The sequence below is a fragment of the Cupressus sempervirens genome, chromosome 2 (assembly GCF_028749045.1).
Source record: "Cupressus sempervirens isolate cs-2001-9-10 chromosome 2, ASM2874904v1, whole genome shotgun sequence".
Lineage (NCBI taxonomy): Eukaryota > Viridiplantae > Streptophyta > Pinopsida > Cupressales > Cupressaceae > Cupressus > Cupressus sempervirens.
Window position 1 is genome coordinate 115,622,251 of NC_143119.1, and position 24,136 is coordinate 115,646,386.

The following is a 24,136-nucleotide window of genomic DNA, read 5'->3' on the forward strand; positions in this document are numbered from 1 at the left end:
CAATCCCTTGTAACACCTTTGGGAGTAGCCATGGTGGATCCACTCTTGTGGAGCAACCATGATGGATGTCGTGGGAATGAATCCACGACTTAGCACTTGTGTTTATTCACCCTGGGAGTAGTCATGATGAATATCATGATGAAATGATAACATCATGTTGAGTGATTCTATGATGGGCACGGGCACTTGTGCTCATTTGCATTTCCATTCATGGGAGTAGCCATGATGGACCCACCCTTTGGGAGTGACCATGGTGGAGGTCACTTGAGAAACTTCGTGACTTAGCACTTGTGTTGATTCACACTCTAGAAGTAGCCATTGTGAATGTCACAATGAGATGACAACATTACATTGAGTGATTTTGTGAAGCAACCTTTATGTGGACACCTAGGTTGTGATATTTCTAGATAAATGGATGCTTGGTGAGCTTGGTACTCCCCAAGAGTGATACAAATTGCAACCTTGTATTTTATGACAAGTCAAAGCATGTGGAGATCAAATATCACTATATTAGAGATATGAATACTATTTACTTGAGTTACATCAACATTGATGATCAAATGATTGATATTCTAATCAAAAGCCCTTTCCAGGGTGAAGTTTGTGCATTTTTTAGACAAGCTTGTTGATTTTCTCAGATTGCTGCAAATGTAATAATACTGCCATTTATATTGGTATGCATTTTTCAAATGGCAGCGATCTCTTTGTATTTGTACGAGGAATAAACCAAGAGGAGACATGTCCCTTCATGGGACAAGTCTATTCATTAATATAATTAATAAAATGATAATCTTTTATATATATATATATAAATTAATCTTACAGGTTTATCCTACTAAAGCTACCAAACATCAACACTCCCTCTTAGCTAGGGAGGATAAACACATGTATTACCTCAAAGTAACACCGAGTTAGCAAGATTAAGGATATCTTTGATAAGAAGATATCCATCATTTTGATATCACATTTGATATCATGAGTATTGGTCTTCTAGAATACCTACACATGATGTTCACCAAATACTCTAAGTAATGGCCTACAGAACATCAACACATGATGTTCACCAAATACTTTGAGTAATGGCCTACAGAACATCAACACATGATGTTCACCAAATACTTTGAGTAATGGCCTACAAAACATCAACATATGATATTCACCATGTACTCAAATAAGATAATGGTCTGCAGAATATTAACATATGATATTCACCATTTTGATATCATGAGTATTGGTCTTCCAGAATATCAACATATGATATTGACCAAATACTTTGAGTAATGGCCTACTGAATATCAACACATGATATTCACAATGTACTCAATAAGGTTTGATATCACATCTGATGTCATGAGTATTGGTCTTCCAGAATAGCAACACATGTTATTCACCAAATACTCAAAATATTTATAAATTATGTGCACACACATTCTCATAATGTGTACCATATAAACATCTACCATGCAAAGTATCATCTATCATGATCTGCATAGACATTATAAGTTATCCATCATAATAGAAAATTAAGTTATTGTAAGATCATCACCTTTCTATAACTTCTGCAAATACAAGTGATGATCATTTGGAAGTCATCACTTCCTCATGACGTACACAAGGGGTAGGCCCATTAAATCATGCAATCACACACATGATACTAAAAGTTTACATGAAGTCAAAACTCCCTTTGATTGTAATATGATTGAGATCTTCAAAGATCAGTTGAAACATATCCTCTATCTATTCCTTTAGATGGATTTGTTAGACTCCCTCCGAACATCAATATTTTTAGCTCCTTTACCTATCAAGAATTGTCACTCCCTTTCAATTTGATATCAATCTTTCTTTTCCTGCAAGTACATTCTCGGAAAAGATCAAGGCAAATATTTCTTATAGTATTAGACACTTGTTTACTTTAATATAAATCTCATCATAATAATTACTTTATCAGTTAGTTGTTATTATGATTACTTTTAATCAATCTCCCTTATCAAACATTTATTAGCTATAAATAAATGACATAAATATATATGGTTATATTTATTATGTACCCCCCTTTTAATTTTTAATTCACGCTTTTCGATTTCCTCATGTGGCTAAATCCGAGTCATTAAAATGCATCATCATTAGTACTTTTTCCAGCTCTTTCAAGGACTTTTTTGTGCGAGCATAGATGGCTTATATCATGTTGCACTGTGTAATTTATTGCTTGAGGAATGACATCTTCAATTGCACATATATGCAAGAGCTCAATTTTTGTGATCTGTGCTCGTGTTTGTGTTACAAGATGAGTTCTGGGTGGGATATAGCTTTGGCTTGTGAAATGTGTCACAAACAACATTTTGCCACCATGCCAAAGAATTTTCATATATGCTTGCGACCGGCATTGGAGGAAACTGTGTTACTGAGTATCATTTTGGATGAGGTGTTGGATCAAATGTTTTTAATTTCTTCACTCATAGTTCGAAGAGCTATTCGGCATATCATTGGTGAAGAATTTTTATATCCTTCGACACTTCTATTTTTCTACCCGTCTTAGCTCATTTCAATTTTCCTTTCCAATGCTATGGATCTCCTACAGTCTCTTGAAATGCTTTAAGCTTTGGCCCATAAGGTAATCCGACCTCACTTAATGGTTGATAACAAATTGATTTTGGCTTTGGAAAAGTATGACTTATGGAATGGAGTGGCATTAGTTGGTGGTTTGTTCTCACATTTTCAACTCCTACACAATCATGAATTTTATGTTGTTTTTGAAGTGCTTAAGCATGCTATAGACACTGGCAGTTTCATTTATTTAAAACATGCTTTGCCCCCTGAACCAAGATTAATGGGTGTTCATTTGGTGGAACAAATAAAGATGGTGGGTCAGGCTATGATTGATTTGCAGAAGGAATCTAATGTTTCAAACTCCAGGGATATGAATGTTGCTTCTATGCAGCCGATTGAACAGAATTTTTGGGATTTAATTGATGAGGTTAACTCGGATTTGGATTGGATTCATGGCACTTCAGAGTTTTGTTCTGGCTAGGGCCCTATTCTTGGTGGGCTTGGGTCAATTGAAGGTGGTTTTGTGTCTGATTGGGAAGATTTGTAAGATAAGTGCTAAGTGCTAATTGCTAGGATAAGTTTGTCATGAAGATAGTGCTTGGAAAAGTCCAAAGAAATCATTGTCAAGGTACTCTCTGGTTCACCGTTGGGTGGTAGTTGATACACCCCTTGTAATTATTTGCTTAAACTATATAAATCTATGTCTATATTAGGGATGATGTTGGGTTTTCTTCATTGATTCTTTCCCAGTTGACCTCGTTGAATCAGACTTAATAAAATATTATAGTGGCTTGCCACTTTTGCCTAAAAAAAAAAATAATTACTAATTTTTTAAAATTAATACTCATATATGTGATACCATATTAAAATAGAAGTAACTTACAAAATACTTCATAATAAAAAAAACTTAAAATCATATACCACATGTACTCACTACCATGCGGGTGCCTTAATACTCTCTCCCTATTACAGGGGATCCACTTTGTTTACCCTGGTCACGTCTTTTTAGCTAGAGCAAAGTCATCTCCAAGTAAGCAAAACAAAGATTTATTCCATTCCTCATTAGTATCCTTTCCTATTAGGATGAATTAGGTACAGGTGTTTTGTGGCACTGCACTCCATTGCTTTGCTTTCCAAGGCATACTTACATTCCCATCCAATGTTACTATGCGATATGACGAGTTAGTGCATAATTTTCCTGATTGTTTGATTTCCCTCGTGATGGTCTCTATCTGAGTGAAGAAATCACAACCTCCCTCAGTAAGATTGTACAGTTCAGAGTGAGCCCCCTGTCACTACTTTTTGTTGTCAGCTTTTATATAGTGCATTTATTTATTCTGGTCTAAAACCTCCACCCAAGTCAGTGCCCAAGTGCTTTTACCTCCTTGCAAGTGCGCCTTTGTGATACTGCAATAGTGCTATTAGATGAATGTTGGAACCTGAACAAACTCCTCCAACCAAAAACTTATCTATTCAAGATATATAATGTGTAGAACAAGAAGAAGAATAAACGTACATCAGCCACAGTATAAAGTACATTTTTCATAAGGTGATTGATGTAGTGTGATCGATACTGTGATATATATATATATATATATATATATATATATATATATATATATATATATATTTGTGTGTGTTTAATGGAATACATATATTCTTTGCAGTATACTTGTTATAAATCTTCAATATGTATATAGTATATCTAAGTATGGATGTTTCAATCTGCACTCTTGATGAGATTGCTATGCTTGATATATCAATACTTTTATGTAAATATTGATCTCTGTAATGGATGTTGCCTTACACGCGCGTGCACACACACCCACACACCCACACTGCTGTAAGTGTATCAAACTTAATATATAATCTCTTTTCAATAGAGATATTATCCTCAATGATAAGTACATTGACTTCAACAATAAATATATACTCTGAAATAAGTATATGGTCTTCTGCGATATATTTATATATCCTCAGTGATATGGAAACTATAATCTTCTGAGTCTTCTACTCTTGATCTGACTGGTGAGTGTATTGTCCTTGTATTCAACATGCTACCTTTAATAGCAATCATGGTTTCAAAGGAATGATACGAGTATTACAAATTTGAGATGTGAGGAGCGCCCGATTTGGGTAACAATTCAGACAATGAGAAATGTCGGAACATTATTTTATTAGCATTCAAACCATTACATTTATCAAGTGCCTTTCACAAACATTGATTTTCCCCTCACATTCATTGGTAGCTCTCTTATTATAAGAATAATGATTGTTGTAGAAACATCAAATTTATTGAAAAATCCCTTCCTTACATGTCGATCCCTTTGTATTTCTGTTCGGGTTTCTGTTGTGATGGCCACGCTTTCTAACCTAGACGATTTAGTCTCTAAATTTGAATGTCTCTATCGTGTGTTTACTCTCTTGCTTACATATGAAATTGGCTTTGATACCACGTTGATTTTCTCAGGTCATTGCAAATGTAATAGCATTGCCATTTATATTGATATGTGTTTTACAAATGGCAGTGATCTCTTTGCATTTGTATGAGGAATAAACCAAGAGGACACATGTCTCTTCATGGGACATGTCTATTTAGTAATATAATTAATATAATGATAATATAATCTTAATATATATATATATTAATCTCATAGGTTTATCCTACTAAAGCTACCAAACATCAACATCTTGGAGTTATGGAGAATGAAGCCATTGTTGAGAGGGAGTCTTAGCATCAATGGTTCCTTGAGATGTACTTTAATTAATTCTTCTCTACGAGGGAGAAGTTTGAGGTGTAATCCCTTGTGTACATTTTTGTCTAAGGCAGAGTAATTGGAGATCAAAGCCCTTGTTCCACCTTTGGGAGTAGCCACAGCGGATCCACCCTCTTGGAGTAGCCATTGTAGATGTCATGGGAGAGAATTCATGATTTAGCACTTGTGTTTATCCACCCTCTAGGAGTAGTCGTTATGGAAGTCGTGATGAGATGATAACATTACGTCGAGTGACTTTGTGATGGGCACTTGTGCTCATTTGCATTTCTATTCATGGGATTAGCCATGATTGAACCACACTTGGGGAGTAGCCATGGCGAAGGTCATGTGTGAGAGTCCATGACTTGGCACTTGTGTTGATTCACCCTCCAGAAGTAGCCATTGTGATTGTCATGATGAGATGATGACATCACGTTGAGTGATTTCATGATGAGCACTTGTGTTCATTTATATTTTTATTCATGGGAGTAGCCATTATGCATCCACCCTTTGGGAGTAACCATGGTGGGTATTACTACATAAGTCAGACATCGAGAAGGATTCCACCCTAACATAGAGGGAGTGTCAATGTTATTGTAGCTATGGCCAGATTCCTTTAGGCAAACATAGAGAACATAAAGGTTGTGTATATTATTGTGATATAAAAATTATATTGATCGCAATGATAGTATAATAATTGTTGGTGTAATTAAGTATTTACTAATTACACTTAAGTTTACTTAGGTTAATGCATTAGCATATTAGTTGTCATGTAGACACCTGGGAGTTTGTAGATTCATATGAGTTGTCATGTTGACAACACAATAGTTTGCACTCCAATTGAGCACATGTTGTCTACTACATCTCTTTATGAGATACACCTTTGCATTCTTATCCTCTCATTGTTGCACATACATTCATGCACAATGAAGGATAATCCACTCTTGGTGGACATGTGCTTAGTTGTTATGCTTATCTCTTTGCTGACTCCTAGTTATATCAATTGCCTTTATATACAAGGCACTTCTATAATGTATTCATCCAATTATCTGATATCCAATTATTTGATTAATCCAATCATTTGATATCTATTCCAATTTGATCATCATTTGTCTCTCTTGTGCTATCTACTGAGCTTCTTGATCTTGGTGTTGAATTATTGCCTTAGGCAAATTCTTACACGGTATCAGAGCTATACCAAATTCTTACATGGTATCAGAGCTATACCAAATTCTTATATGGTATCAGAGCCATAGGAGTTTCATTGCATAGCCATTGGAGAGATGTTTTTTTGTCGGTCAAGATTATAGCTTGCTGGTGCAAATCAGATATTGGTATCACATTCAAAAGGTCAGAAAACCCCCAAATCGACTTTTGTTTCATCAAAATCGGACATCTGAGGTGAAATCTAGAGTCATTTGATTTTTGGAGGTGCGACGATGACGATTTAGGAAAAATAATTACAGAGGTGATTTTCAAACAATGATATCTCCCTCATACGGACTCCTTTTTTAGAGCAATTTTTTTTTGTTTTGGGATAGAATTTCATGATCTACACATTGGTGCAAGTTGTTTGTGATCTTTGTTACTGAATTTTTTTGAAAATTCCCAATCGCAATTTTTACAACTTCAGAGGCTTCATTCCAACTCATATGGACACATACTCAGGTGCTATTTTTTTTGAAAGTGCATGATTTTTTGTCTACTTTCCAGATTTGGTATTATTTTGGGTAGACATAGTACTTTCATAATTTGGTCATTTTTGGCCTATTTTTGCATGTGTAATTAATTTAGATCCTTGGGAGATCTGGTGTCTTATGTACTTGAGTCTGCCATGGCTTCATCGTTTCTGTTGTAACCATCAAAACTAGAAGTCCACTTTGGTCTATTTTAACAAGTGGCCAATTGTACATGCACTATATATAAAGCACCAGAAGCATCATCTTTGGGGGGGATTCTTTGATTGAATAAAGTGTGCAGGCCAAAGGAAGACGGGGATTTGATATTAAAAATATACATGAATAGGACAAGGCCCTTGGAGCTAAGCTGGTATGGAGAATGTTTAGGAACCCAAACCTCAAATGGGCCAAGGTTCTGTAACATAAATATTTGAATGATGAGGATCCCACCAACATCTTTAGGGAAAACTCCCCACCAAGGGGATCAAGAATATGAAACTTCGTGCTAGACTACATAGGTCTTATGATGGAAAACTGATGTGGAATTTAGGCAATGGGGAAAGTGCCCTTTTTTGGTCAGATTCTCGGGGAGCTTATGAGGCGATAGAAAAGATGCCTAACCTAAACATTTTAGAAGAAACTCTAGAAACAAGGTGGGGTACTTATGAAGATTACATAGAAGCTACGAAGGAGGAATCAAGATGGAAGTGGAAAGATTTTAAGGCGATGGAGACCTTGAGTAATGAAAAGAACACATTGGCAAAAATTCTTAGGAAAAGAAAGATCACTTTCAACCTAGGTCGTGATACTCTGGTCTCACATGGCTCCGAGATTGGAGAATACAACACGAAGAATAGATATGACTATAATTGGTAGGAAAGGAAGACCAAAATTAGAGTCTCCCCTTAAACTATATAGGTATAAATACTGTCACCCGAAAGAAAGAACATTTTCATGGTTAGCCTTGCATAATAAAATTCTTACAACAGACAAATTTAAGAAAATACGTTTTGAAGGCCCTAACAGGTGCCCTATGTGTGAAAAAGAGGAAGAAGATGTTCATCCCTTATTTCTGAATTGCGAATTCTCTCAATAATGTTGGAATTGGTTGAGGGAGAAACTGGGGTGGGACTCAACTTTTCCTAGGAGTATCTTAGGAATGCTCCAAGGATGACCTATTACAAAAGGGAAAAGCCTTTATGACAAACTTTGGGTAATGGCGCCATACATGGTACGATGGGAGTTATGGAAGGAGAGACACTGACACATTTTTAAGGATTGTAAAATGAACAAGATACAAACTGTGAATAAAATAGAAGGAACCTTTATAGAAACCATGAACAACCTGATCATGAACCTTCCTTGAAAAAACTTGGAGATGATCTACTGGGATGAAAAATGAGAATATTTTGGGTAGGGCTCCTTATTTCACCATATGTTGGATTAGGAGTGAAGAAAAATAAGGAGAAGAGACCAGGTTGTAGATGGATTCCACCCAAGGAAGGGTGGTAAAATTAAATTTTGATGGAGCCTCTAGGCAGAACCCAGGGCTTGGAGTTATCGGTTGTAGTATTCACAATTTGAAAGGTGAAAAGTAGCTAGTGTAGCCAAACCTATAGGCATAGAAACGAATAAATGAGCATAACTCATGGCATTAGTGGAAGGACTGAAGAAATGCAAGAACTTGGGTATAAAAGAGCTAGAAATTGAGGGTGTAATGTCCCCTGTCAAGACATTAATTTATCGATTTAATTTATTTTGTATTCAGACTTTTTGCAAATTGATTTGTATATATATTTCCTCCATATCTCTCCATGACTTTCCATGATATCTCTTATCGGTATACAATGTTCCCTATGTACTTCGTTGTAAGAAATGATGTCTCTTTTCGTTAATTTTTTAAATTATTATTTATTAATGTTAATATTATGTTATTAATTATATATGTAAATATATACCATAGTCACATTGCCTTGCAAGACGAGGGGAAAAGTTTCTGAGATGGGGGGACAAAGGGGCCTTGATTTGGGGACGGCGGTGGGGGATGGAGGGGGGGCGGGGTGGCGGGGGAGGCAGGGGTGTATAAACTATACATATGGTACTTAAATGCTAGTTATGAAAATATGTACTCCAATTATACAATATAAGATATAAAGATGTAAACAACTTAAACATTGAACATTGCATTGAAGTTTTGAACTGGGACATCATGATTCATGATCAAATGACAAACAATGAACATTGAACATCATCAAATGAAAGAGTGTCAAATTATATAATTTCAAATTTATAATATATATCAATCTTCAGATATAGAAATGCAAATGTGAATAAAAATGAATAATAGAAGGCTTTTGAACAAAGGAGGAAGGAATGGGCCGCACATCCCATTATAACAAAAATAGAACCAAAAAATATTAAAATAATGCCTTATATTTTTAATTTTTTAATGTCCTCCATCTTGTTGCCGTGGGAGACGTCTCATCGTCCCCCCGCACCCACAAGGGACATGGAGACGTCTCGTCGTCTTTGGTGGAGGTGGCGCTCTGAGTGGTGCCACCCAAGACGCCGTCCCCCCTGTTTCGTGTGCAACCTGGTTTTGGTGGGGGGACATGTCCCAATGTTACACTGATATATACTTTAATTTATATATTTTTATTATTATTAAAAATAAGAGCTCTGGAAGAGCTTGAGTTGCTAGCTTGTGCTATTAATAATTCATATTTTGAAAATAAAAATAAAATTTATTTAATCTTAGACCACGTGGAGGTGATAATCAAATACACGCAATGTTTCAGATGTCTATCATTTGGAAAGAGTAGTTATAAATTTTAGCAATTTTTCTACCCCTTCCAACAAATATTTTAATTCACAGAAGCTGGTAAGTCATCTTGAAGTTATTATTGAAGCTGTAACTTAGTAATCGAAAGACTATTTGTGGATATAATAGGCTTCATCCATGTATTAATTGTACATTTGCCAATTTCATTTAATTAGAAGAATTCATATTTCTAATATCATAAAGAAATTATATTATTTTTATAAATATATAATTTCATGTTAATATAATTTTGAGAATATATATTTGATAAGAATTATCAATTGTGGATTTTTTTTGTATTTATTACAATACTATGATGACAAGTAGTGACTACTTTGAGTAGCGAGTAGGTTTAATTATCTGTGAAGTTCAAACAATATTTAGCAAATTGAGAACAAAGGAAGTTTTAGTTATATTTCGTAAGCAATAAGCAATGAATTTAAGTAGTTTGCCGATCTGGTAATTGTCTAACACAACAATGAAGCAGGCAAGTCATTGACCAAGGCACCACCAACTCAGATTGAGTTGGGAAATACAAATTGGACAAGTAGAGGAAAAAGCAAATCATAAATACACTTAGTTATCGGATTCGTGCCCTAGAGGTTGGCTCCGGATTCGGGTCCGATCCGGATCCAGATACATGCAGATCCGGGCAGGATTGTTGTTTTACATAGTGGATTCGGGCCACGAATCTGGACGAATTCACTGTGTAAAACAACGATCCTGCCCGGATCTGCACGAATCCAGGGACGAATCCTCAAGGATCTAGCGCGAATCCTCAAGGATCGACGGGTTTAAGTGAGTCTAAGTTATTTAATATGACTTTTTTAAATATATATTTTTGCTTTCTAGTGCAAAATTGACCCTTTTATGCATTATATATATACTAAAAACTAAGAGAAATATACATAATATAATATATATAAACCTTTGTTCCTAGTTGGGTCTTGGTCAATATCAGTAATATATATATATATATATTCATGAATCCTCCACAAATCCTAATTGAGAAAAAAAAAATCGTGAATCCATGGATCTGATTCACGTGCCCGAATTGGATTCGTATGCCAAATCGGTAACTAATTAAATACATCATGCCGTAGCAAAAAAATCAATGTGAATTTAGAAAATTGCTCCACTACTCTCGAGTTTCTCTAGATTATGAGCAAATTACTCCAAACTATCAACGAATTACTCTAGATTGGCAACAAATTCTTTCTAGTCAAGCAATGATCTAATTTCTTTTAAATAGAAAATTAGCCTTTAGCCTCATATTCACATGACTTGGAGACAAGTGTATTGGTGTTAAATATTTCATCGGAAAAGATCTCAAGCTATTTTGGCGTCTCCTAAAGTTTAGTGTAGGTAGATTGATGAATTGAGTAATAAATTGGAAGACCAGAGGTTATTGAAGCCATTTGTCAAGATTTGGCAAAATATTTCTAAGTTGTGTATTGTAAAGAGAACTAAAATATACTTACACCAGGTTCTCAGAATTAGATGATATTTACCTTCAGATTGAATATATTGGTAGAGAATGAACAAAATGTGGAGGAAAAGCAGTTCAAATTTAACAAGCAACATATCAAGTTGGATGAGTAGAATATTCCCAATCTTTGACTTCTTCGTGCATACATTGCATCTGATCCACTGGAGAGATTTGAAGCTATGTTCTGACACCTCGTTGGAGGTCCACAATCTTCCCATTTTACCATAGAAGATCCAACTTCAGTGGGAAAGATGTCTCTGTCATTGCGACCTTCACAGTAGATCTAGTCCACTGATTTGGAAGAGAAGTTGAAAGCTTCACGAACTGCAAATATTATCTCAGCGATCTTTGAAAAAGGGCAAAAGGCGACTTGTGGAATTCAAACTGTTGTCGATCCCTTCTAATCAGTCCAAGATTTGTCACTAATTCAAAGCGATTGAAGTGATCAATTAATCCTTTAGGACAAAGCACACAAAAATTATATAGCCGATCTGGATGGGGGCCTTAAAAATAAAGATCAACAGAACAATAAGAAGAACAAAGAAAGTACCATCTCTTTATCAACAAAAGACAATCAAGGTCAAGAGCAAACACTTACACTAAATGACCACTCAATTGATGATATAGAAATGCATCAAGAATGCTTAGAAAGAAGAGAAGAAATCAACAACTCTGCAGAGGAGGTAATTATCAGCTATTCTAAGGAAGGTACAAAGACTAAACAAAATAGAAATTAAGAAGAAAAGATAGATTGAGAAAAAAATAAGAAAGAAAAGACATGAAAAATGAGCATGGATGATGACTTAATTAGTAGTCCCAAAGAAAACATGCTTGGCAACCAGCTAGACATAAAAGGGCAAAAGAAGGAAAAGTTTACTTTTAATCTTGAAAAGCAGGAAACTCAAACAAAAGATGTTCCGAGTCAATTGATAGAAGCTGGGAAAATAACATTGAAAATAGGTAGTATAACGTATCAACTTGATTCCCCCATTCCTTTGGATGAAGTTGACTTAGATGAAGAAGATTTCCCCAAGGATCTTGATGCTAAAGAAGAAGATGAAGAAGGTGAAGAAGCAATGAGAGAAAAAAGATTGTTAATTGAAAGAATCATGAAATTGGATAAGGAAGAATTTGTAGACGAGGACTTGGAGAATAATAAAGCAAAACACAATTTAGCAGATATCAAAGGAAATTGTGAATCAGTATCAGATAAAAACATGAATTAGGAACTTCTGTTGGAATAGGAGAAGATAAACAATCAGATACAATAACAATAAAATAATATAACTTAAAACAAATGGAAATATAACCTATAAGAAAAAGTTGAGAAAAGACAAGGAGAGTACAGGTAAATTCCTATTGAGGTTGAGATATTTTTAAGGGAGTTTGAATTGATAAATCAAGAAGAGATATTAGATAACTGGAGTTTGGATAATCTATATAGGAACAAAGAAGGAAAATTCCAAAACTGGGAGGAGTTTGGGATTCAGGAATTAGAAGAATTTCAGCAAGATACAATCAATATAAATGTTGTAAACAGTCAAATTAAGAAAACAACAAGCAGAGAAATGGACGAAGATGATAGAGGACTTAGTAACAAAATTATGAAAGAACTAGAAAAAGAACATTTAGATAAAGTGGAATATGAATCTATTGCTGCAAGTGTGCATAAGGGTAGTAAAAATCTAGATAATCTTGGTATCATGGAAAACCTACAAGGCTTAGAACACCCAATATGTGGAAAACAAAACAAAAAAAGTGGAAGGAAATCCTTAGTTGAACTTAGAGCAGTTACAAGACTAGCTAAAAATTAGATAAAGATTAACAATCTTATGAATGTAGGGAAGGGGAAGTTCCTTCCCATGGAGCCATGAAGCTAACAACGTGGAATATTAGGGGCCTAAATGCCCCTAACAAAAAGCATTTACTTAAGCACAATTTAGCATTATTTGAATCAGATATAGTATTAATACAAGAATGGAAACTTAATAAAAAAGGAATTTTTTTTTGAAGAAAACTATGTTCTTGGAAAACGGAATTAGTAGATTCAGCAGGGGCCTCAAGTGGGATTGGTATTATATGGGACCCAAGGAGGGTAGATTTCACTCCATTTGTATCCAATAATAATTGGATGGGAGGGAGAGTAAAAAGTTTCAAAAGCAAAATTCAATTCCTACTTATTAATGTGTATGGCCCAACACCAACAACAAATAAGAAAAAAATATGGAATGAGATTAGTAATTATTGTAGAGTTAAATTCTCAAGAAAATGTTTTCATTGGGGGAGATTTTAATGCAATTCTAGATTCAGGAGAAAAAAACAGGTGGATCCACAACCATTAACTAGGTAATGTTATATTTCAAAGCATGGTTCGTAGAAGATAAACTTATTGACATTCCTACATCTAATGGGGTCTTCACACAGAATAATAAATTAACTGGCTTCTGCAACATAGTAGAAAGATTGCACATGCTTATATTTAAATAAAATTTAATATCATTTAATCATCTCATCAGTACAATCTTTTTCCCTAATGCAGGATCTGATCAGTATCCGGTTAGATTAGAAATAGGCGAATCATAAAAACCTTCAAGATATCTGTTCAAGTGTGAAAAAATGTGGTTACTAGATAAATAATTTCCTAATAATAAATCAATGGTGGCATGAAGAAAAAATTGAAGGATTAAGGATGTTTTGTTTTATAGCCAAATTTAAATCATTAAAGGAAAAAATTAAAAGCAGGAATAAAGATATATTTTAATAATATATTTAAAAAAAACATAGAGAATGAAGAAGAATTGAAAAACTTAAAGAAGAAATTAGGGCAGGAATGAATAATGAAAAATACATTAAAGAAAAAGAACTCCTAGCAAAATAGGAAAATATCTTAGCGAAAGAAGAAATATTTTGGAAACAAAAATCAAAAGAAACATGGTTGTTAGAAGGTGATAGAAGTATAATTTTTTTTTTCATAATAGTACTATTTATAGGAGAAATATCAGTAGAATAACAAAAATCAAGGATAATTCAGGAAGGCTAATTGAAATTCCAAATGAGATAGCAGAAACTGTGATTTGACATATACAAGACCTTAAGAGTAGACTGGGGTGAGATTTCTGTAGATTATGGTACTGTAAAGGTTACTATCTTCTTTAGGTCATGCTTTTGGATTCTAGAGCTTTTTACTACTTTGTGAGATGTTTTTTAACAGTTGACAGTTTGTTCTACAGATGGTTTGTATTTTTTTAATCCATTGTGTTAAGATATTTGCTTTGCATCATGCCTTTACTTTTAAATGCAATATCACCTGAAACTGGTTTCTGTGCAGGCACTTCTTGAATGTGAGGAGGAGGCTTTAGATTTCAGTGGAGATGTTGGTGCTATTGGTCGGTTGGCTGTATCTAAATCATCTTCCGGAGATCATGAAATCTTACTGGACCTCAAAGGTAACAATGATCTTGAGCCTCAACATATTTTCTTTTTCAGTTTGGTATAGGTATAGCTTAATTTATATTTGTTTTTCTAAATTTACTGTTTTAGCTGGTAGCTATTAGCCAGTGAAATGTCAAATCAACTATGAAATGAATTGTGATCATATCAATATCTAAAAGAACAAATGAGTTTATAGGACCTTGAAACTAACTGTCTATAAACTATATTCTGATGTGGCTTTGAGTGCAGAAAGTGTGAAACGTTAAGAGTACATTCAAATTCACTGCACTGCCTTAATGATGTTGTATCAATACGTTAAGACAAAGTTGGTATACCTACAAATTCATGAGAAAATTGCGTAGGGTTTCTTCAATTTTGTGATGTCAAAATTGAAAACAACCCATTTTTACATTGAGATACATTTGCTTTGAAATTTTCACATCTTCTCCAAGTGTGTCTAAAGCTTCTCCTTGAAACTGTTACATCTCAAACATCAGATAGTCAGATACTCTTCCATTGTAGAATCTACTCACCAATGGCAACCAAAGAAATACTCTTTATCGTAGCAATCTACTTAATTCCACAGGCACAGATTGAAACCGGTGCCCTGAGACCAAAATGAGAGCACAAAGAGGAAACTGTATGGATTGTATAAAACTCCAACACATAAAAGGTCCATAGTTTAGATATCACAAACTTCCTTAGTTGTTTGGTTTGATGGTGAAAACACATTTCTTGTTTGATTGTTTTATTGCAAACATCTCATTGATTGTAGTGTTTGCTTCTGAATAAAATTATATCAATTTTATAATTTATTGACATGTATTTGGGAATATGTATGTTTTTCTGATCATAAACATAACTCTCAATTCAAATTTTATAAATGTGTTTGTGAAACTGATTGCAGGTGCCATTTATAAAACAACAATTGTTCCATCATATACATTTTGTGTGGTAAGTTGTGATATATATATATATATTCCTTTTGTTTCTCAAATTTTTTAGATTTTCAGAGTAGTTCAATTATATATAAACATGGTATTGACATATTATTTTGTGTGATAGGTCAATTTTGGGACCTCGGAGGCAAAGGTTGGTAGATGCTGTGCTGAATTCTTCTATATTGAATATGCTTTCTAAAATTGGACCTCTCTGTTAAGAAACAAAAAACCTCTCGATCTCATTATTATACAATGCATATGTATGCAGATAAGCAATCCCATCGAGCCCTCAAGGGATGGATTGGGGAATGGGAGACCTCAAACCTTTCATTACTATCTTCAATAGGTGCCTTTTAATGTTTATTGTGAACTTTTAGATAGGATTTAGGCTCATTAATAAATAACTCCAACCAGCTCTGCCATATCCATTTTGCTTAAACTATAAATCCATGGCATAAGCATACATTAATAATGAAGAGTGCATTGATATGTTGCGGTGCACTTATATGTGTTAATGTTTTTATAGCTGCGAGAGAAATCATTCTCAACCAAGCGGCAGCTAAGGTTTCTCAGATATTGCAACGACGAATTGGACTTAGTCTCAGAGTAATTGATGTTTCTTGTTATTTTCACCATAGAGTTATAATAGTTAGCTTCAAGAACCATTGACTTGACACTGTTCGAACATATTTGGTTATGCTGGCTGGTCAGTGGTTTGTTTCATTACTATGATTGCCAGTCTCGTATTAGAGTCGACCGTTGTCATTTTAAAGGTGTCAGTGGCTGTTTCTTATTCATGTGCCGCGCGTGTCATAATATCTGTTGCTTGGCATCATGGTTCTTGGCATCACTGTTTGCTGGCAGCATCCACGTCATCCCTGGTGCAGCGTTCCTCCTTCATGGTGTCATTTTATATCTTCTATGTACCAAAAATGTTTGGGTATAACGGCTGTCATTTGCTATTCATATTGACCTCTTTGTTGTCAAGATGTTACTACTGTTATGTGCAGAGACTTTAGTGCAAGCTTGAGATTATTCTCGTGTTGATGTATTGGATGAGTAGAAACGTTTCAGAGATGCTGCTCTGTGTCTGGGCAGATATGTCATTATTCTGTGTATTGTCATTACTAGTGAATAGACTTTTGTGTGTTAAATATCTTAAGCTAGAAATTCTCTCTATATTCTGTATCATGTATTTTCTGGCTCTGTGGATGAACTGCAGTATTGTGAGTCTATGTTATAAGCAGCAGAGTTGTATTCTGAGTTATATTAGCAGCAAAGTTATATTCTGAGTTATATTAGCCCTGAATATTGAGGGACGTTTATGTCTTGAAGACTTACAAAGAGGGCAGAGATATTGTAAATTGGTTTTACAATTCTAATTAAAGAATCATCTTTTGGTGTGGCTGGGTTTTCCCTTGGTGAGGAGGGTTTTCCCAGGAGAAGGGGTTGTGTTATTTGTGCTTGTGTTTTGCATTTCAGTTATATCAACTTGTATGCTATTCTGGTTCTCTTAAACTCAACATGGTATCAAAGCCAGGTTTAAGGAAACAATCCGAACTAGAATAGGACACTTGGATTCTAGAAGAGCTATGATGTCAAATGGGTGTTAAATATGTTGTTTTGCTGTGGGTGTTTCAATCTCAGCTATTTAGGCTTCTCATGCAATCTTCTGTGTTGGGTTCAAATATGCCTTCTCTGCCGGCATTATAATTGTGTGATGGTGAAAGATCTATTGGCATACTGTGAGGAAGATTAAACCATGAAGAGATCAGTATTTTGTATTGATCATGAATTTTATAGATTTGATTCATGCAATAACATCGAGTGCAGTGAATCATGTATGCTTCTAGCATTAGTCTATATGATTCCATTGCCAATCCCTCTAAAATCTTCCAGGTTGGATTGACAAGCAACAAGATGATGTGAGATTACATGCAAAGCCATAAACATGGGAAACGTTGCTTACAACCATGTGGCTAAATTGATTACTCAACTTCATTAAAGAGGAAGAGCCTATTTATATTATTATTAGAGGTAGAAATGATTTACAGAGGGAGACTATTCAGCTACATAAATTAGATTTAGAGGGAGCTTGTGTGACAGAGGGAAAATGCTTAATTCTTTGCAACCTTGTGTGGCAATGTGACTTCTAAAGCTTGTTGGTTGGTCAAACTTGGAATAAACTCTCTTATAATGATGATCAAAGTAGTGAGAATTGTTATCAGGAAATTGGGTAGTTAGGCAGTTTGGCATGACCGAGGGAAGTTATACGGGTGTGACGGTTCACCTTGCACCCCCTTGGGTACTATATTTATGAATCCTCTTCATGTGAAAGAGCATGTTGATTATTACGGATGCAATCTTATGTCCGGTAATTAATGGATACGAATCTTTGTTGAGTTCTCTATATTTTTATGGTCAATAACTTACTTTGTATTTATGCATTAAGTTTTGTTACCCCCACAATGGTAAACATTTGGCGTCATTGCCTATTGAATATGGGAGCAATGCAGGGAATGGAACTCGACGAATAAATGGGAATACTTGTTCTTGAAAATGTAAGAACCAATGATGGTGGATAGACGAAGCTTTTTGAAGGCAAACATGCTCCAACAAAGAATTTCCACATTTTGTTTCGAGAAAATATCAAAACTTTCATACGTAGAGAGGCCAAATGTGCGGAAGTTCCTTAGGATATCGTCTGGGATGCCTTGAAGTGAGCCTCGCAACAAACAGGCTATTGCATCAATTTACCTGTCTGTTCGCACAAGTATTTCTTGCATAGACAAGGCGAAGGGAGGAAACCAAAGTAATGAGAATAAGAATCGGATCGGAATCGGCAAGGCCGCATCGAATTGTGAATCGGCCACGAATCGACTATGAATCAACAAATTTAAAAAACCCTTTAGATTTAGAGATTTTAACAATTTAAAACTTATTTCATGCACCCTTTATCGAATATAACTTAAACACACTATAACATCATCAAATAGAAGCTAAAACTTAACATACATAAACATGGAACATAAATGATAAATCCATCACATACGTAACTATGTTACATGTAAAATGTAAATTGTAGGCTGTAGCTGAAGTAAATAGAAATCATATGATCATAATGATTCAAATCATAGAATGTATGTAAGATGAAGATCCATAAGACTTCAAATCATAAATGTATGTAAGAATCTAAGATGATGATCCGTGAAATGTATGTCTATCAGTATCAATATTTGTAAACAAAATAAAAAAACAAGGCTCCAACTCAGTACTCAACATCATCCTCAAGTATGGTCGCAGCCTCAACCTTGGCCTCTGAGTATCTAGTTTGCCTACTAGAAAGGCATCTAAGTATGTCCTAGAGGACTGCTGAGACATATCCCCCGCATGTAAGATGGGCTCACAAACAACATCACTATGACCTGTGTCTATGTGTTCACGTGTGTCTACCAGTGACCGAACGTCCTCTAGCTGCCTCCTTTGCCATGGCCACAACCTCAACCTCTATATCCACTTGGTCAACCCACTCATGGTCTTTTTCAGTGAAGATTGGATCAATCTCGTCTAGAATGATCAGAGAGGAATCAGCACCCAAAATCTGTCTGATCCTAAGACCAATGTTGTAATGAACAAAGACAAGATCATTCAACCTCTGCACAGTCAACCTATTTCTCCTCTTCAAGTGGATGTGCTCGAATATAGACCAACTATGCTCACATCCAGAAGTGCTGCTTGGCTGACTCAAAATACGGATAGCAATTTTTTGAAGTTTTGGGGTTGTGGGCCCAAACATTTGCCACCATCTATGTGAAATAAGGGAAAACAAAAACAATTATTCTCATTTATAACTTTAAAATTACATAATCAACAATTAAAATGCACGACTTATAAGTCATAAACTTTAGATTCATGAATATTTAATTTAATTTTTACCTGGTTGTATTGTTGTCCAAGCATCTATGGCCATCCTGTTAGAGAAAAGTGGCCCTTTTTTATTATTGAACTTGTCGAGCTCAGTGGTTGCAGCTGTGCTATCCTCATCAGTACTCAACCTCTGGATCATTGTATATAAGCCGGTGAGAACCTCCTCATCCACCTTGAAGTCAGGATGGAAACGAAATGCCGGATTCAAAAAGTAAGCTGTTGCATGGATGGGTCGGTGGAGCTGATTCTGGCATCTCCTATCAATGATATCCCAAATAGGGGCATACTTCTCCTGCACTCCTGCATACTGGGCTCTAATGGTCTCCTTGGCCCTATCCATGCCCTCATATATGTAGCCCGTAGAGGGCTTCTCCCCCTCAGTAGTTCATAGGAGAGATACAAGGGGCTCAATGACCTGCATATTAAAAAAATAAAAAAAATTGAGTCAAAACTTAAATATAAAATAATATAACTTAAAGTAAAACTAAATTATTAAATAATTAAATATTAAATATCAAATACTAAATAGTAAAATACTAATTGTTAAATTGCAATAAATTTACCTTAAGGATTTCTTTAGCAGGTTTCCAAAAACCATCATCATCAAAGATGCAATTCACCACATCTACCCCTGTAGTGGTCGTAGCATAGGAAGATGAAATCCACTCCTGCCCAATAAACATGCTCCTCATATCATCCCTTGATGTAAACAAGGACTGTAGTGTGATGAAATTTGAGGCAAACCTTGTGATGCTTGGACGAGCTAACTCCTTGCCTCTTGTGTACTTCCTCATTGTGCTAAGGACATATGCATGATTATAAATAAACTTGCATATGTTTTTTGCCCTTTCGACACATGATTTGACCCACTCAAGCTTGCCAATCTCCTCCAACATGAGGTCAATGCAGTGTGACACACAAGGGGACCAAAATATGGTGGGTTGCCTCTGCATCAAAAGTTTACCTATAACAATTTTAATTTAATTAGAAATTCAAACATGTTAGAACTTAGGAAACTTAGAATTAAAAAAAGTTCAAAATTCAAATAAATTTATTTTCAAAACTTGAAAAGTTAAAAGTTTACCTGCAACAACATAACTTGCTGCATTATCTGTCACTACCTGCACCACATGTTGTTCCCTCACCTCTGTTGTGACTTCCTCAATAACCTCACCTAAGTATGTGGTGTTTTTTATATGAGCGGAAGCATCAATGGATTTGAGGAACATGGTATATCTTAAAAAACAATGAATTATAATGGATCATATACAAATTAGCTATCAACAAATCAAAATTTGAAATATTCAATCACAATTCACAATTATGTATGTAGGAAAGTAGAATGATCAATCACCTCCAAAGGAAACAAGAAAATTGAAGAGTGTTCTATTCCTTTTATCTGTCCAACCATCAATCATGATGGTGCAACCCTTTTCGATCCACTCCTTTCGGTGCTCCTCAAGCTCAACCTTCATATCCTCTACCATTTCATCCAAGAGGTATCCACTCAACTCAGCCTTATTTGGAGCTTTAAACCCTAGACCACAAATAATAACTGCATATATCATGTTTTTCCAATAAGGAGCCCTATCACAAATAGATTATGATTAGAAATTTAGATGTCAAATCATTATGTAAGCTTGTAAAGCAAATCTATGATTAATCAATGAATCATAAAACAAGTAGATATAATTAAAGTTTTACTTGAAGTTTAACCTTAAAGAAAACAAAGAAAAAAGAATCAATTACTTGGCTGCAACAAATGGAATGTTGCAAAGGTACCAAAATTTGCATATCTCTTTTCTAGCAACATCATGAATCTCCTTTTTCAAACTCATGCCCTCAAGCGTGGGTTGTGAGTTAGGCGTAGTGCGGGGCACAAAGTAACTATCCATTCTGTTTTTCCGCACTCTAGGCCGGAATAGGTTGGAGTTGGGATCAATCTTAGTATAAGATCGACTAGCACTCACATGAGCACTAGAACTAGGACGAAAAGGAGGCCTGGAAGAACCCTCTCCAACACAACCTACGGATGCGAAAGCTGATGAAGATGCAGATGCAGCCATGGGAGCATGGGAGCCAATAGCCCTTAACCCTTCAAGTTGCATTTTCTTATTCAATTTCTCTTGTTTATATTTTTCTAATGCCACTAAACAAGTGCGTTTTGCCTCAGTAGTTTGTTGACTGCAAATTGTAATATCATGTTCAGGTATAGCAACAATGTGGTATTTGAATCTATAAATACCACCAGAATTTATTTCTTTACAAAACATACATTTCGTTTGAAATTTGTTTCTTTCAGGAAACTCTTCAATATATTTCCAACATTCATCTTTTTTACCCATTGCGGAAAATGAAAGCAAAGGGATGCTGCAATAAGAAAATTCATGTAAAATATCAAAATTTGAAACTAATAAACAAAAGCTACAAAATAGAAAACCCTAGTTTTCAATTTAGTAAAACTAAAAAACATTCAAGATTTGGAAATGAAAACTAAAAAAATTTAACTAAAAATGCATAATACACTAAAGTGCAAAAAAAATCAGCACTTACCTCTTGCAAATGAGTTGAGGAGTGTTGCTATTGACTCCTTAATGCTCCCAATGCAATTTATGGCCTCCCCAGATAGACTTCTGATCTCTTTGGTGCTCTTCCTTCTTGCTGGTTGGAAACTTGTGGTTTTCCTTTTCTCTTCTTCTATCTCTCTTTTCCTCTTTTCTACTCATGCTTAACAATTAGAAGGCCCTTTAGGCTTAAAACAAAGAGGAAAGGCCAAAAAGAAAACAAAAAAAAACATGTGTTTTATTAAAAAATAAAGTCCACTTTATGGTCTACCGTGCGGCCGATTCAGGTGATTTTTCCCATGAATCACATGAATCGGCGATTCATGAGGAAACGGCTGATCCTATTCACAACTCATGAAAAATCGCCCAAGTTAAATCGAATCGCCAAACTGGCGATTTAGGCAATTTAATGGTGATTCTCGAAACTCTGGAGGAAATAGAGAGGGAGCAATGCCGCCAACAAATCTTGAGGAACTTTGTTGGAAACAACCGACGGGAGGAGGAACATGATGGAGGACCAATCCATGAGCTTTAAGCCTTGGGAGTGGCAAATGAAAAGAACACTTCTAAATCTGTAATGGTTACATACTTGACTCATGTATACGGATATATAAATAAATAAAGTGTTCTATTTACTAATTATGATGGTTATTTAAATTAATGCCAAATTTACTAAATGAAAAAAGAAATAGAAAGGAGAAAACAAATGATTTGCAAATCACACACGAAGCTTTAATTCTCGCATAGTAAGCTGAGCGAAGACAGAGGTTAAGGCAACTTGCTGAGTGACAACCAATTGAAGGATTGTCTGAAGGGTACCTTAGAGGAGTCTTGAAGGGGGAACAAAGGGGGTACTGCGGGAGGTGTAAGAACTACTGAAGATGAAGGCCACGGTTTGTCGGAACATCAGCAAGTGAGAAGCAGTGAAGAATTTCTTAAAGAGACACGTCAGAGGTTGAACTTGATTGAGGAGACGCGAGAACAATTCGTAAACTTATCTTGCATACCGCAAAGGGAGGAAACCCAAGATGAAGGGGGAGAACAGGCAAGGGAAGTTCAAGACACCAAAGCAAGGACAAGTGTTGGGGGAATACAACAACACGGTGGTCAAAGCGGCCCGTCAGGATCTAATCCTATCAGTCTGTGAATCCAATCAATTGGTACACAATCAATTAGTCCATATCAGTTGATGAGAAGAAACATGTTGTTGAAACAAATATTTTCAAACTTTATTGGAGACGAGAAGGAAGATCTTGCCAGACATTGTCTTATGTGTGAAACAATATGGGTGATCAATGCAGTCATGGACATGTATGAATGGGTGCAACAATTTCCGTTTACTCCGCGAGGAGTTGCTGTGGATTGGTACTCAAACATGGATAGCAAAATAAGTTTGTCGGACAATCTCAGAAAAGAGTTCCAGGCGGGGTTCAGACTGCTTTGAGATGACAACCAAGTAGTAGTAGAGATCTATAGTTCGAAGTAGGGGAAGTAGATCATATGAGCCTATAACGGAAGGCTTAAAGAATTACTTGGGAAACTAGCCACTCAGCCAGCGGATGAACAAAAAAAGAGATGGTTCATCGAAGGATTGAATGCCTCCCTATGAAGGCAGTACTTCAAACGTCATACTCAGATGCCTATGACCTAGCCATGAACTTTGAGAGTGAAGGGAACACCATCAAAGAAAAAGGAGAAAGAAAGCAAGTCATTGACAAAAAATGACGAATCGTTCGGAGAGGGGAGCAAAAGTGAGAGGGAAGACGAACCAAATAAAAAGGTCTAGGCACTCCACAAAGACATGGAGAGAATGTTGAAGGAGTTTAAAATGATGAAGGGGATTGTAGGCCGCAGTAACAAAGGCGAGATGTGGTGCACAGAGTGCAAAGAGAACGAGCACACGAAAGGGTCATGCCCAAAATAGTTAATGTGCGGCATTTGTAAGGTGATGGACTATTCCACTAAGGAATGCCCGTACAA

The 24,136-nt window shown here is 35.5% G+C and overlaps 1 protein-coding gene across 2 annotated transcripts in view; it reads left to right on the forward strand.

The window, feature by feature from the left end:
- Positions 1 to 24,136, forward strand: part of BIN4 (double-stranded DNA binding protein) — a 160,588-nt gene that overhangs the window by 76,268 nt on the left and 60,184 nt on the right. For both annotated transcript variants that reach the window (XM_089812844.1, XM_089812845.1), the window contains exons 6-8: positions 14,621 to 14,738; positions 15,632 to 15,678; positions 15,790 to 15,816. In XM_089812844.1, coding sequence (XP_089668970.1) covers positions 14,621 to 14,738; positions 15,632 to 15,678; positions 15,790 to 15,816 — 192 coding nt within the window. The remainder of the gene's footprint in view (positions 1 to 14,620; positions 14,739 to 15,631; positions 15,679 to 15,789; positions 15,817 to 24,136) is intronic.